At 58.3% G+C, this 14,895-nt stretch overlaps 1 protein-coding gene across 8 annotated transcripts in view; it reads left to right on the top strand.

The window, feature by feature from the left end:
- COL16A1 (collagen type XVI alpha 1 chain) overlaps positions 1–14,895 on the top strand; it is a 49,833-nt gene that overhangs the window by 27,687 nt on the left and 7,251 nt on the right. For 5 of the 8 annotated variants that reach the window (XM_073233548.1, XM_073233549.1, XM_073233551.1 and 2 more), the window contains 18 exons: positions 1,779–1,895; positions 1,980–2,021; positions 2,114–2,200; positions 2,949–2,993; positions 3,929–3,973; positions 5,686–5,739; positions 6,320–6,373; positions 6,895–6,948; positions 8,338–8,382; positions 8,493–8,546; positions 8,879–8,914; positions 9,288–9,350; positions 11,729–11,800; positions 11,980–12,033; positions 12,679–12,723; positions 12,937–12,981; positions 13,300–13,353; positions 13,797–13,850. In XM_073233548.1, coding sequence (XP_073089649.1) covers positions 1,779–1,895; positions 1,980–2,021; positions 2,114–2,200; positions 2,949–2,993; positions 3,929–3,973; positions 5,686–5,739; positions 6,320–6,373; positions 6,895–6,948; positions 8,338–8,382; positions 8,493–8,546; positions 8,879–8,914; positions 9,288–9,350; positions 11,729–11,800; positions 11,980–12,033; positions 12,679–12,723; positions 12,937–12,981; positions 13,300–13,353; positions 13,797–13,850 — 1,020 coding nt within the window. The remainder of the gene's footprint in view (positions 1–1,778; positions 1,896–1,979; positions 2,022–2,113; positions 2,201–2,948; positions 2,994–3,928; positions 3,974–5,685; positions 5,740–6,319; positions 6,374–6,894; positions 6,949–8,337; positions 8,383–8,492; positions 8,547–8,878; positions 8,915–9,287; positions 9,351–11,728; positions 11,801–11,979; positions 12,034–12,678; positions 12,724–12,936; positions 12,982–13,299; positions 13,354–13,796; positions 13,851–14,895) is intronic. The other 3 variants (XM_073233553.1, XM_073233552.1, XM_073233550.1) reach the window with 2 other exon arrangements.

Here is a 14,895-nt window from a genome sequence, read left to right as displayed (position 1 = left end):
TCACACCAGGGCAGGGCCCAGCCTCTTCCAGAGCAGAGCGGGAGGGTGGAAGTACTCTTGTAGGTCATTGGAAGGGGGCTGGCTGAAAAGGAAGGTTATGTTCTATGATGGGACTGGGCCTGGGGCCTGGGAGAAGGCTTCAAGCAACCTCTGGTCAATCCAGAAACAAACCAGGGAGGAGATGGGGTTTGAGAAGCAATTCTAGTGGTGCAAGAAAGGGGGCTTGGGCCTGGTAGGGGAGTTCGCCTGTGCTAGGGCCTGCCAATAATACCAGGCTTACGCCCAGAGCTGGGTTCTGGCCTGGCCTCCCTGGCTGAGTACCAAGGGTGACACCTTCCCTGCTCAGTCACCTCTAGAGACAAGACCTGGACTCTCCTCCAGCTCAGCATCCTCTGGGGTCCCTCCCATACCTTGGCCTCCAGAGTCCCGCTGTCCTGATCCCCTCTAGTCAGTGCCCTGGGTCTCCCACCACCCCTAGGTCCCAGCGCAGACAGCAGATGTCTCCAGCAGCAGCCTGAGGTTGGGTTAACCTGGCAACAGTTGCAGATTGGATCGCAGTGAAGTGTAGCAATGAAACCCCAGCTCTTCTCCCCTAGGCTCCTGGCAAGCTGGGGTTCCTCTAAGTCCTGCCTCCAGGCATGTGACTGTAGACTCCAAATGCAGGATTTGACATTTCTCTGTATAACATTTCATCTGACGGCATCTCAATCAAGTGCTCCATGAAGGGTCCCAAACAGGAACTGATAGTGGTCTGGAGAAGGGTCAGATGGCACTCAAGGGGGGCCTGGAGCTCCAGCCACCACATGCACCCATGGCCCAGAGGAAGTCTGGACCTACGGACAGGGTGCCAGCTGTGACCTCAGACAGCCCAGCATCCAACCAGGCTGCCCTCGCCTCAGATGTATCCTGCTGTCTTGCTGAACATCCGCTTTCCCATCTCTAGAATGCATATAAGATTACTTGCCTCCTTGTGTGGTCAGGATTGAATGTGGTAATGTGTAAAGTCCTGTTATGAGGCTGGCTTCCTGGGTGCTGAGTAAATGGAGCCCACTATCATGGGGCTTTGCAGTTAACAGTGAGGGTGGAGCAGGACTTCCACCACGGACAGACCCCAGGCTCCAGAGTCTTTAACATCATAGTCCAGTTTTCACTAGTGGGTTTTATTTTCCCGGGAAGAGAGCTCATTGCTTCCCCCAAGCTTCCATAGGGGTCTGTGACCCAAAGAGGCTGAAACCCCTGGTAAGAGGAGGGCTTTCTCTTTGGGAAGACTGCTCAGGCCCAGTGAGCCCAGGAGCCTGTGACAGTCAGGGTCCCCTGGTGCGGGAGGGCAGGCGCACCCCAGAGGGTGTCTGTGAAGCGCCCGGCTCCTCCTGCAGCTGCTGCCACCATTGCTCCCTTGTGCAGAGAAGCTGGTGCTGGAACTGCCTTTTCAGCCTAAACCCTCATGGCGCGTCCCCACAGTAGGTGCAGGTTGCAGGAACAGCCGGGACAGATGGTCCCTCTGCGGGCCCCTCCGCCTCCTCCCACACGCCTGTCTGGAAAGTGGCTTTGGCTTGGCCCTACCAGAGCTGCTTGCTGGAGGAAACTCAGAGCCAGGGTTGGGATCGGGTCCCCTGAGGATGAAGCAAAGCTGCCGCAAGGATGTGGCTGGGGAGAAAGGGCGTGTGGGTGGAGGACTCCAGGCAAGATGCCCGGGCTGAGTTCCAAGGGGTTCCCCCATCCAGCCCATCCTGGCCTTCTCAGACCCATGGCCCACCAGCCTCCCTTTCCTTCCTCAGAGCATCTGTGGGGAATGTGCCCAGGGGCAGACAGCCCACCCAGCGGCCCTTGTGGAAAAAGGACAGAAGGGCGATCAGGGCATCCCTGGTGTGCCAGGCTTCGACAACTGTGCCTGGGTAGGAGGCTGGGCTCGGGGCACCCTGGTGCAGGGAGGGCTGGGCTGTCCTCCCTGACAGAGGGTCCCTCGTTGTCCTCCCCAGTGCTTCGCAGAGCGGGAGCGTCCACGAGCTGAGGAGGCCCGGGTGAGTGGCTCTTGCCTTTTCTTGGCCCTGGGTCCTGAGCCCACGGGGAGGGGCCCTGTTTGCTCACACCTGCCATCTCCTTCCCATTCCAGGGAGACAACGATGAAGGAGATCCAGGCTGTGCTGGGAGTCCCGGCCTGCCCGGCCCCCCGGGATTGCCCGGCCAGAGGGGAGAAGAGGTAAGACCAGTGGCCGAGCCCTCATCCGGGCAGGGCCTCAAGGGCTAATGTTTCCATGTTAAGAGGCCCTCAGTTCCTGGGGGGCAGTGTCATTCCAGCCAGATGTCCTCTCGGCTGTCCACTGGCTCCCTGTCTTGTGGGAGTCCTCCGGGGCCTCCGAGGCCTCAGGACACCCGTTGTCTCTTACTGCTCAGAGCACATCTGCTCTTCTTCTCCCCCCGTCCAACTGCCTCCTCTGCTGGCAGCCCTTCTCCAGGACTCGCTGCTTCCCCCCTGCAGCCCACTGCTCAAGCCTCACCTCAGGGAGACCACCTCTCTAAAGTAACCCCCCAATCCCAGAACCCCCAGGCCCCTCCTGCATCGCTCCCATCACCCTGAGTGTCTCTTCCTTCACTTAGGAATATGCTACAGGTACCTGTCGAGCAGCACGTGGCAGCCCCTGTGCTATCTGTTATGGGCACCTTTCCCCTAGAGTGTGAGCAACATGAGGCAGGGTTTTTTCTGTTTTGTTTACTGCTGTGTCCCCATCCCCTGGACTAGTGCTTCATCATAATAGCTGCTCAGTAAATGTTTGTTGGCTGATTAAATGAACTGGTTGGAGGGTTTAACATTAGCTGAATGGTCCTGCTTTGGCATCAGCCGCCCTCTGTTCACTCTGGCTATTGTGAGCTGGGAGGAAAGTTGGGGGGCCATGGGGGCTCTTTGGGGCCTGAGTCCCTTCACCCCTTTCCCTTGGCTTCCTTTACAGGGTCCACCTGGCATGAGGGGTTCCCCAGGTCCTCCGGGCCCTATTGTAAGTATCTGTGATTTCCTGCCCCACTTGAGAAGGTCTCAAAGGGGTCACAATGCCCACACACCATTCTGCTGCCTTGTCTCCAAGAAGCTGGGCAGGGCAGAAACGGGGGACTTCCACTTGCCCACTCCTTTCCCTCATCAGAGCATCTGCAGGGACTGTGGACTCTGGCCACTGAGTCCCCTGGGTCTGGCCTGCTCCACCTTGCCCTGCCTGTGGTCCTGCTTAGGGGAGCCCTCAAGGGTGCATCCCTGTCTCTGCATCCCCATCTCTGTGGTGTTTTGCACATTGGACCCAGGCTGCCCTAGGCAGGAGGGCCTCGGCTCCTGGCTCATGGTCTCAGCAGCCAAGAAAGTGGTGGCAACCTGGTCAGATCTCTTCACACCGCCGTGACACCAGTCCCTACAGGGGCCAGGAGCTGATATGGAGGTGCCCTCCATTGCTCTGTAGGGCCATCTCTAGGACAAGTCTACAAAGGCCAGAGTGGGGGCATCTACCCTGGAATCTTCTGTGGTGTTGATATGGCAGGAAAATAGAAGTGACTAAGAAAGTCTGGAAAAACTGAAAATGCTTTCTTTGGAGAAAAAAAATGGCTGGTGGGAGCCATCTTAGAACCAGGGAGCCGTCCAGCGGGGGGCGCATGGAGGTCAGGCAGCAGACAGGATGGGCTTCCATTCCAGCAAGGGTATCTGATGCAGGCAGGCAGTGGGGAGACCCCGTTTGACTCTGGGGCTGTTTCTCCTCTCTGCTGATGGCGGAGCCATCCTTCCGGAGCCAAGGGAAGGAGCCTATGTCTTCTGGGCCAAGACTTTCAAAGAGTCTCTTTCCCGCTGCCTCGAGCATATTCGTGACCTCCTCTCCCCACAGCCCTCAGCCCAGACTGTGTCCCAGGTTACTGTGCTTGTAAGATGTGACCTGCCTGTTTCTCCCCCCAGGGCCCCCCAGGTTTCCCTGGTGCTGTTGGCTCCCCCGGATTGCCCGTAAGAACCTAGCGCTGCTCGACCTCCCCTCCCCCACCTGCCAGCCAGGTCTCTGTGGCTTCGCTCGCTTGTCCCCCTCCTCCCTCCTCCGTGTTTGTCATTGTCCCCCTGCAGGCAGTGGTAGCTAACGACACGGGTCCCCCGAGGTCCCAGCAGCTTGGACATCCTCTGGCCTCTGCCTTCTTCCCATTTTCTCTTCTCCCTCATCTCCTGCTTTCATCTTCTCTCTTCTGCTCTCTCCAGTTCCCTTTTCTTTCCCAAGATCCACATCACTCCCCTAAGTTCTCAGGAGCTCTTTTACCTTCTTATTTTGAGCTGGTGCCTCCAGCGGCCTCTTTATTTGCCCCTTCTCACTTCTGCCTCCTGCTTCTCCCACCTTTGGTGTTGACTGAAGATTTGCTGAAAGTAGTTCTTGGGGCCCTGCCAGGTGCCTGGCACAGAGCCCGGAAGAGATGCCAAAGCTTTAGGGCTTCACATTGCAGGCTGGCACCGGTTTGCTGCCCTGCTGCTTGGCAGGGCTGTCCAGAGGCACCCCAGGGATTTAAAGGCGGCCTTACCTGCACCTTTCCCATCGTCCCAGAGGAAATGCTCGGCTTCCTCCCCTTCCTTTCCTCTTCCTCGGCTCCAGTCCTGGTCTGCTCCCAGGCTGGGCATGGCAGGCCAGCCAGCTGGGTTTCTGGGTGTCGGGGGGCCCTGCCCCTCTGTGCCCAGAGTCTTGGTCTGCTCCTTCTGCCAGGTGTCATTAATTGCTCTGCCTTCGTCATCGTCACAAGTGTGTTTAAATCATCCCCATCCTCACTGTTGTTCCCTCCTGGGTCACGGAAACTAACCTCCTGTTTGTCAGATTCCATGTTCCTGGGGCCTGGCTCCTCTCCTCCCAGGCCTGGTGCTGGAGGCTTAGGGAGCAGGGCCCTCCTTGTCACTCCATCTGTCCCCACGTCCTCATTCTGGCTGGACCTTGTCTGTTCCTGCTTGCTTGGGTGAAGGGGCCATCTGTCTGTCTAGCCATCTGTCTTGTGTGGTGGAAAGGTTCGGGCACCATCTCTTGAGGGCATAAGGGAGAAGGGGCAGACATGGCCCCTAAGCGGTGTGGTGAACCCACGAAGATCAGGGTGAGGACTGAGGGGCGGGGGCTCTGGCTCTGATTGAAACTGATACCCCTTTCCACCGTAAAAAGGGACAGGGACTGCTCTGGAGGGGGCCTTCACATGCCTCCCTGCTGCATCCCTAAAAGAAGGTGATTTTTGGCTGGAGGGGGGTGGGGTTGGACAGGTAAGTGTTGGGTACCTGGTTGGTGGGGAACATCACTCTAGGGACACCTCTCTTGACAGTTGCCCCTCAGGGGGAAGCACACATGTGTCACGCTCCTAAAGGTACACCGCAGATAGTTACAGTTGTAGGGCACACCAGGGACAGAGATCTGCTTGAGAGGTACTCTCCGAGAGTCACCCTCCTAGGGGGGGCTTATCTCAGTAGTTACCTGACTTGGGGGCTCTGCTCCTGAGGGGCACCCATATGCGAGAGTTCATGCCTCTAACAGTTACCCTGCTGGGGCACACCCCCTGTCGTCACCTTGCTGGGGGTACTGGGGGCAACCAGCAACTCCCACCTGTGCCTGGCCCAGGAACAGAGGGCTGCAGGCAGGAAGGAGGAGTCTGGGGCCGGCTGGGGACTGCCCTCCCCTGCAGTTACTCATGATTTTTCTCTCCAAGGGTCTTCAAGGAGAGCGAGGCCTCAGGGGCCCATCAGGAGAGAAGGGGGAACTGGTAAGAGGTGGCGGGGGATGGAGATAGATGGAGAGCTCTGGGGAGACAGAGTCTGGGCCCCAGGGATGGCTGCCAGGTGGAAGATGGGAGGTGGGCGCTATCTTCTGAAACTCTGCCCCTCAGCCCTGAGTCCCTCGGGGTGGGGGTATTCACACTCCCTCAGGACCCAGGAGGTGGAGCTCCATGTACCCAGTTCCTGTACGGGGCAAACACCCCTGTCTTCCGGCTTCCATCAGCATCCCTGGGGGTTCTCTGCATCCCTCCGCCAGCAGCAGTCAACATGCCCCTTCCCTCCCCTTCCCGGGCCTGCCCCAACCCCTGCTCTGGGCTTTCTCCTCTGGCTTAGCACCCAGGGTCCTGATCAGGCTGGTGCTAGTCACCCAGCCCCAGGCCTGTGGTGGCAGTCACAACCCAAGGCACCTGAGCCTTGGGAAAATGACCCAAGGTGGTGGCTGTCCTGGGGTGGGCGTGTGCCTGTTGAGTAGCAGCTTTAGACATTCTGGCTGTGGTTACCTTTCACTCAGGGAGTGGGGACGGAAATGTTGGGGGACTGGTCCATCATGTCTACCTTTCTTTGTAGGGTCCTCCAGGGCAACCTGGCTACCCAGGTGCCATGGGCCCCCCAGGACTGCCTGTGAGTAAGGGGATGCTGCCTCTGGGGGTACTAGAGCCTTGGGTGGTGGTCAGGACAAGACTAGGCTTGGGTATCCCTCAAGCAGGCTCCCTCCCTTCCAAGCATCTCAGCCCAGGTCATCTGGGCAGAGCCCCCACTGTCAGTCCCCTGGGCAGTGTAGCTCGGTCCTACCACTCCCCTTTGGGGGGTCCACTGCAGTCTCTGCACTTAGAGGGCTAGACTCTCACAGCACGCTGAGCGACCCAGACCCAGGGACTGAGATCTGCCTCCTGCAGGGGTTGGGAGAGTTGGGGACACAGGGGGAGGCACACTGTCCCACCTGGTGGGTGCATCCCTTCTTTCCACTGAGGGCCACAGTGGCAGGTGCGAAGTGGCCCACCCCTCTCCTCCCCCAGCCGCCATCCTCGCTGCCATCTGCCTCTAAGTGCCAGTCTGCGTGCCAGCTGCAGTCTCCACCCCTCATATTAGCGCCACGATGGGCGGGCCACTGGCTAATTCTGCTCTCTCTGCTTGCTTGTCAGGGCATCAAGGGGGAGCGTGGCTATGCTGGGCCTGCAGGAGAGAAGGGAGAGTCGGTGAGTGCAGCTCTGCAGGGGTGTGAGGAAGGGCTTCAAATGGAGCTGTCCCAGCCTATACCTCCCCGACCTCTAGAGATTGTCCCAGTGGCCTGGGAAGCGGGAGACATGACCCCTGCTTTCAAGCCCCCTGAGCCACTCCAGCTGCTGCTGAAGCAGTGGGCTGGTTGCTGCGGAGGCAGAATCTGAGAATCCCAGCAGGTTTCATGGAGAGGGGCTGGCCCGGCTGCCAAGGGGGAAGCGGGCTGGGACTTGGCTGGCAGGAGAGCTGCCTCCTCCTCACAAAGGCAGGTGGGCAGGGACGGCCTGAGAGAGCCAGGCCTGGGACTCTAGACCCTGCCCCGCCACCTGGCCTGTCCCCTGCCAGCCCAGAGCCACCTTCCACAGAGCCAGGGAGTGCTAGGCCCCGTGCTGAATGCACCAGCCGGGCGGTTAGCTGAGGACACTGGGGCAAGTCTCCCAAACTGTAATCTTACCTCCCCCATCAGGCATGTCAGTGAAGCAGCGAGCACGGGCATGCATTTATTCAATGACCAATATTTTGCATGGGCCTCTGGGTGCCAGATTCCGTTCTGAAGATGCTGTGATAAATAAAACAGGCAGTTGTGCCCATTCCCCTCATGGAGCTCATATTCGAGTCGGTGGGTTGGGGGCAGATAACAGATGAATAAAAAATACATAGAAATCATGAGAGAGAAAGCCAATGGAGAAAATGGAGCGAGGCAAGGGTCTGGAGAGGGTATAGGCTGCCTTTAGACAGAAGGTCAGGGAGGCCTTTCTGAGGAGGAGGTTTCTGAGCTGAGCCCTGAATGGAGCTGGGGGCAGGGGAGGCACAGGGGTGTCTGCACTGGGGAATCCCAGAGTGGGAGGCCATGGGGAGAAGCACCTCAGGAACAGATTGGACCCATCTAATGATTTGGTAAGGTTTCAAATACATAGAAAGGGTGTGGGGGGGGGGATGGTGGACATTCTAGATAGAGCAGACAGCTGTGCAGAGGCCCAGGGGTATGTCAGGGAACAGTAGTCAAGGGTGAGGGAGGCAAAGCAGGAAAGGCTTGTTGGTACCAGATCTCAGGATGCCTCAAAACCCAGCATGGCTGGAAAATGTACACCTCATTTGGTTGGCCAAGGGATCCATGGAAGGTTTTCAAGCAAGTGTGTTATAATCAGATCTGTGCTGAAGAAAAAAAGGTGGCAATCAGTTGCTGGCTGGATTGGAGTGGGTGGGTGGGTGAGGACTAGGCAGAGCTGGTTCAGTAGCTCAGGCCAGCTTAAAGGGGCCTCCCACCACACCCCCTGCCTCGGCTCTGTGCCCCGTCCCCTGTCCCATCCCCAGATCTCCCCCAGTCAGGCAGTCAGGTGAGTGATTCTGCTCCTGTGTGTTCCTAGGGTCCTCCAGGCTCTGAAGGCCCTGCAGGCCCCCCAGGTCCAGTGGTGAGTGAGGAAGAGAGCGGGGATGTGCAGCCATGAGGGCTCCTGGGCCTGCCCTGGGGTCTGAGGGCAGGGCGATTGGGCTCCAGCTGCACTGTTCTCTGTGGTGACAGGGTCCCCGAGGAGAGCGAGGACCCCAAGGGAACTCGGGCGAGAAGGGCGACCAGGTGAGTGGTGATGGGTCCCGGCTGGCTGTCCTGATCCCAGGGGATGGCGGGGGTGGGGGAGGCAGGGAAGGGGTGAGGGGGCAGGTCCCCTCCGGGTCCCCTCCCTGGTGGTCACCCTCACTGGCTCTAGTCCTCCAGCCCCCGCCCCCCCTGGAGGTGGAACTGCCCATCTCAGGCCTGGAGCCTCACCTGCCGGCCACCTTGGGCGGAGTGGAGGGCAAGGCCCTGTGGTGTGAGGCAGCCACACTCCTCACTCTGTCACTCTTTCCACCTGGGCGGCCGGCAGGAGGGAGTGGGTAGCACAGCAAACTATCCCTTGCTTCTTCCCTTAGGGATTTCAAGGCCAGCCAGGCTTTCCAGGTCCACCGGTGAGTGAAGACAACACAAAGCCAGCTCTGTCTGTTATGGCCCCATCTGGGGGGACTGGTGGGGGTCGGAGTGGAGGGGTGCAGGCCTGACCAGACCCGGCTGGGCAAGGCTGGGCCTGGGGAAGGGAGGGAGGAGGCATGAGAGGAACAGCCTGGGTGGCCAGGACTGACTACAGGAGCCAGGACCTGGAGAGCAAAGCCTCCCGGGTGGGCCTCAGCCCAGCTGGCCAGCCCCAGGCATGCTCCTGGGTGGTGCTTCTAGGAAGTCAAAGTGCATCCCACTGACAATGGTGAAGCACACTCAGGAGGAGAAAGATGGGGAACTGCACCTTCAGCCCTGCTTTCATTCCCGCCTGGTCCTTTGTTGCTCTAGGGTCCCCCTGGATTCCCAGGCAAAGCTGGCACACCTGGCCCCCCTGGCCCCCAAGCGGAGAAGGTGAGCAGGACCCCAAGTGGGCCACAGTCACAGATCTGAGCCATGCAGCTCCCACGCCCTGTCCTACCCCCAGCATCAGACCTGCACAAATGTAAGGACTGACTCAGTTACATCAATGGTGGGCAAAGAGACCTCCAGGATGGGCTTAGCCACTGCCGTAGGGCGACAGGGCCTGGGGCAGACCAGTGGGTCCCTAGGGATGGCAGCTGAGGTCCCTGCCTGACAGGAGATGGTGTGTGGGAAAGTGGCAGAGTTGGTGGCTAGCATGTGACACGCCAGTCCAGGCCAGCTTCATCTCCTCAAGGGGGAAGGTGAGGAGTTGAGGGAACCCCAGAGACAGGGAACCCCAGAGCCCAGCAGCAGGAAGAGCTCTGGGTATTTGCCTTCTGGGTCTGCCAACAGCAGGAACGGGGAGTGCCTCCAGGGCAGCCATGCTCAGGGTGTCCCCCATCCTCAGAAAAGGTAGGCGTGGCCGGGGACCTGGTGACAAAGGTGGGAAGGAGCGAGTCTGGGGAGCCCCCACACTGGCTGCCCCTAGGTTTGCCTTGATAAATTTGGGGACTTGCTCTTCCTTGGTGTGGGGGCTGATAGCCCCATCTCAGTCCAACCTCTGGTGACCCAGATATGATGAGTAGGTCGTGTAATAAACCCCAAGCCCCTATGACTTCTAAGTGTGGGTTGGAGGCAGATCATGGTCCAGAGGGCAGGGCAGGAGGCCTGCAGCCTTGTGGGGAGCCTCCTTCCTCTGAAAGCACATATAGCACAGCCTCTCAGAGCTGGAAGTGACCTACAGAGGGGCCGCCTTGTGCTGCCTTCTCACTGTTCAGGTGAGGAAATGAGGCTGGGAGAGGCTGGGGGACTCTCAGGTTTCCACAGCGAGATGACACAGAGCTGAGACTTCCCTCCCAGCCTAGTGCCACACTGCCCCCCGAGAGCCAGCACCTATTAGCCATGGTGGAGGCAGTGGTGGGTGCTACCTTTCCTTCTCTGTGGGACACCTGGGTGGCAGCCCTGCCAGAACCCTCTGTGTTGGCCCTTTACCCCAACACTGCCTGCTCTCCTTAGGCTGGTCATTGCAGAGAATCCCAAACCTCTGGCCAGTGGTTCCCTATCCCAAGTCCCTGTGGAGCTGACATTTCCTGAGGCTGTGCTGACCCCACCTGGCAGTTTGTGGCATTGCATTGCTACCCAGAGCTCTTTTCTCCCAGCTCTGGGGTCTCTAGTTGAATCTCTTCCCCTTGGCTTCCCGCACAGCCCCTGCTCCAGAGCAGCCACCCTTTCCCTACTAGGGAGTGCAGAAGCCCTCCCCACTAAGCTGCCTGCCTCCCCCTTCCTTATCCAATAAATGTTCTAATTCCATTTCTGATCTTATCAATCCCCTGCTTCAAACCATCAGTGGCTCCCCAGTGCGTGCAGTGGTGGTTTTCACTTTATTTTGTAGTTCCCAAGCCTTTTCATTACACAAAAGCTTATGTGAACCCCCAACATATAAAACAGATTCAAGCAGTGCTGTTCTGTCTAAGGCAAGGGTAGGGGTCCTTAGACTCCCACTGTCTGTGCTCCCACTTGGTGCTCCCAGCTCCAGGCCTCCTCCAGGAACCCCAGGGCTCTGACAAGTACCATTTGACAACCACTGGCCTGTTTGAGAGGGTCTAGCAGTGTTCAAGCTCCTCCGCCAATGAGGGTGTCCCCCTCCCGCCTCCCCTCCCACCCCACCCACCACATGGGCTCCCCAGACACCCTGGCTAAGCATGTAACCGCTTCCCAGTCTTTTTCCTCCTCTGAAGTTCCCTCTGGCATGCCCTTCTCCACTTGCCCAAATCCCAGACATCCTTCAGAGACTGTTGTCTGGAGACACTTCTGTGACACTTTCCCGGGCCCGCAGCCAGAGTGGTCTGCTCCCTCTTCTGAACTCCCAGGGCGCCTTTGTCCACAGGGCACATGGATGGCTGCATTACACCCGATTGTGGTGGGCCTGTGATCCTCCCTGGACTGTGAGCTCCTTGAGGAGAGGAACCACTCTCTTCAATCTAAATCTGGAAGAATCGGAGGTTATGTAGGGCTCGGCACCTTGTTGGGACCAACGTGTGCCTTCAGTTCACATGCATTACTGAGCACCCACCGTGACAGTCCCTGGGTCAACCCTGGAGAAGATGCCAGACTGAATAGGAGCAGTGCAGAAAGGGGGATGTCTGCAGATGAAGACAGATCCTTGGGAGAGTAGCGTGTGAAATATATACGGTTAGGCCAAAACAGAATGGGGGTTAGGAACCCGCGATCCTGACAGCCTGCAGTCATCAGGACTCATGGCCCAGAGCCTCGTCTCCAGGGCTGGGGCAAGGCCCAGCTGACTTTGCTGGGGTGGGGCTCATTTCCAGGGCAGTGAAGGGGTTCGAGGCCCAGCAGGCATGCCTGGTTCTCCTGGGCCACCAGGATCTCCTGGGATTCAGGTGAGTGCGTGGCCTCTTAGCCTGACAGACATGCGGTACGTGCGTTACATGTGCGGACGTGTATATTTGGTTGGGGTGGGACGTGGGTAAGGGGTGGGGAGGGTGGAGGAGCTGGGGTGGTCTCCCACCTCCTCAGGCTCTGGCACAGGCATGCAGAAATGCCTTTTTCCTGTTCCCAGGGCCCTGCCGGCCTGGATGGTCTGGATGGGAAGGATGGCAAGCCTGGCTTAAGGGTGAGACAATGGGCTGGTGGGGGAGGAGGGAACCCCCTTCCTTCTCCTTCCTTCCCCAAGAGCCAAAGTCAGGGAATCCTGATGAAGGGAGCTGAACCTCCCCATCTCCATCAGGGGTACCCCTGTCTTCCCCCAGTCTGCCTCTCACACCCCATTTCTCCAATGGCACCAGATCCCCTGGGTCTCTTGGTTCTCCTGGTAGCCTAACTGGGTGGGATGCCCTGGGTCTCACCAAAGACAGGCAGGGAAGATCATAAATTTATATCCAGAAATTCAGGCCGCTAAAGAAACTGGACTGGGTGTCAGAAAGAACAGGCTCTGGCCGTGGAAGGGCTTGAGTGGCCCTGGCTCCTTGGATCTGGCTTTGCTGGGGAATCTGAGAAGGATGGGGCCATGCAAAGGGCAGGGCATCAAGGGCAGTCCCCTTCTGTGGCCAAAAGAAGAAAAACTGAGGTTCAGAGAGGGGCTGGGGTTCACTCAAGGCTGAGCCCTGTTTGGAGTCTTCCCTCTGCCCTGTCTGTCCACGATTGTCCTTCTGTCCTGGGATTGCTGGGGAAGGGGCTGAAAAAAGGGGAAGACAGTGGGGAAGGAGTGGGTATAAGCTGGACAAAGCTTCTGCCTCAATGCCTCCATCTCTTTCCCTAGGGGGATCCTGGGTCCCCTGGCCCCCCTGGACTCATGGGACCCCCGGTAAGTTGAGTTGTAGGAATGAACTGGGTGCTGGGCCGTCCCAAAGCTGAGAGGTGCAGGCTCTGTCTTGATGGGTGGGGTGACTCAAACCCAGATCTTCTGTGGGCCCTGTTTGGACTCTGAGTGGGTTTGATTTATTTAACCTGAGGAAGGAATGGGACGTGGCCTCTGCCTGAGGTAAGGGATGTGGCAGCTCCCTGCTTTTTCTTCCAGGGCTTCAAGGGAAAAACAGGACATCCTGGCCTTCCGGGACCCAAGGTAAAGGTCTGGTGATTTCTTCTAGGCAGGTTTTCTTGGCTCTCTTCAGGGCCTGACCCCAGGCAGATGTGGCAGCCTAACCAGAGTGGATGTGCCACCTGACCCCTAGCTAAATGCCACCCCAGCATCCAAGCCTTCTGAGGCCAATGGTGCCCAGCAGACTGGGTCGGGGCTTCGCCATCTACCATCCTGAGGGCATCAGAGGGCCACTAGTCAGAGCCAGGGCTGGTGGCAGGACCCCACTGACGTAAGGTTGCCTTAGGATTCGGGGAGCCAAGGGGAGGTCTGGTGAGCTCCAGTTGCCCCTCTCTCTTCCAGGGTGACTGTGGAAAACCAGGTCCCCCAGGCAGCAGTGGCCGGCCCGGAGCAGAGGTAGGGACTGGGGACTCGGCACGCTGCCTCTGGACCGCCTCTGGGCTCTGCCGAGTCTGGGACACAGGCACTCCCCGCTGCTCTCTGGCCCAGTGGCTGCCGTCTCTCCTTGGCCTGTTGGGGGAGGTTGTGCCCAACACCACACATCTTGACCTTCTGCTGCCTCTCAAGAGTTGTTTCCCTCCCTACAGGCTATTGGGTCACTAACCTAAAAGGGCAGGGCCTGGTCTTCTTGGCCTGGGGGCTCTGCGTTCTCTCTCCAGTAATGGTCACCAGCAGGGCTGGTCCCTCAGGCCCTGGAAGGCTTAGGCATGGAGGCCAGGGCTCAGCTTGGCCCGCCGACGGCTGGTATTCTGCCTGCTCTGCTCTGCCCTTTCCCACCCAACAGCCCACGTGTGCAAGCCTGTTTCTGTGTCATTTCTTCCTTTCTCTGGATCCTGCAGGGTGAGCCTGGAGCCATGGGACCCCAGGGAAGACCTGGTCCTCCCGGCCATCTTGTGAGTTAACCTGTTTCCGTCTCTGCCTCTGTGAGTTAGGGTTCCACTGGGCTGGGTGGTGACCTGATAGAAGTGGCTGCAGGAGCAGCCCCAGCATGGGAGAGCAATAGGCGTCTTTGGGTTCACCCAATCCAGTGGTGCCCAGGCTGCTAGCCGTGTTCTTATGTGCTGGGCATGTTCCAGTTTACTTGTTAAAGATCCTTCAGTTATTCAACAAATAATTATTGAGCACCTGCTCCATGCCAGGCACTGTTCCAAGCACTGGGTTATGGCAGTGAGATAAATAAGGTCCCCTGGCCCCAGAGCTTCCATGCTGGCACGACAAATGAGCACATGAATGCGGAAGCATCAGGCAGTCATGTGATGTCACAGGGAGGGGCTGGAAGGCTACTTCAGAGGAACCTTTAGAGAAGTGGCATTTGAGATGAGGCCTCAGTGACAAGAAGGAGCCAGCTGTCGAGCAGTCTGGGGGAAGAATGTCCAGGTGGTGGTGGTAGGTGGGGGTGGCGGGTAGCTGATGCAAAGAGCCTGAGGTAGGGAGAGGCTTGGTGTGTCTGGGAGCCCCAGAGTTTGCCTGGCTGGAGTGGAGTTCAGGAAGGGTGTGAGTGGGAATGGGATGCAGAAGATTGAGCACACAGGGGTATGGTGAGGAGGGGGTGCAAATGGGAGGCTTTCTCAGCAATGGAAGGATGGATGTGGAGCGGTGTGGCAGCAGACAGGTGGGCCATGTGTTGGGAGGTAGAGGCCTTGCTAATGACCTGGACAGGGCAGAGGGCCTAGATCAGTGGGAAGAGCAGAGCTGAGGATGACTCTCATTTGGCTGGGGCAGCTGGGTAAATGCATGGTGAATTTCCTGGGACCAGGGGCAAGTTGGAGAGGATATTTATTAAGCAATAATGAATTTCCCATCTACTTTACTCATCAGTGAAAGATGACTGCTGATGAGTGCCTCTGATCAGCGTGACAGTGCCGAGCTGATGAGGTTCCAGAGAGAAACACTAGAGTTTCATTGCAGCCCTATTGTACCTGGATGTACAATTTCCAG

This window comes from Manis javanica, chromosome 4, assembly GCF_040802235.1.
Source record: "Manis javanica isolate MJ-LG chromosome 4, MJ_LKY, whole genome shotgun sequence".
In the NCBI taxonomy this organism is placed as follows: Eukaryota; Metazoa; Chordata; class Mammalia; order Pholidota; family Manidae; genus Manis; species Manis javanica.
This window is presented reverse-complemented; position numbering and strand designations above follow the sequence as displayed.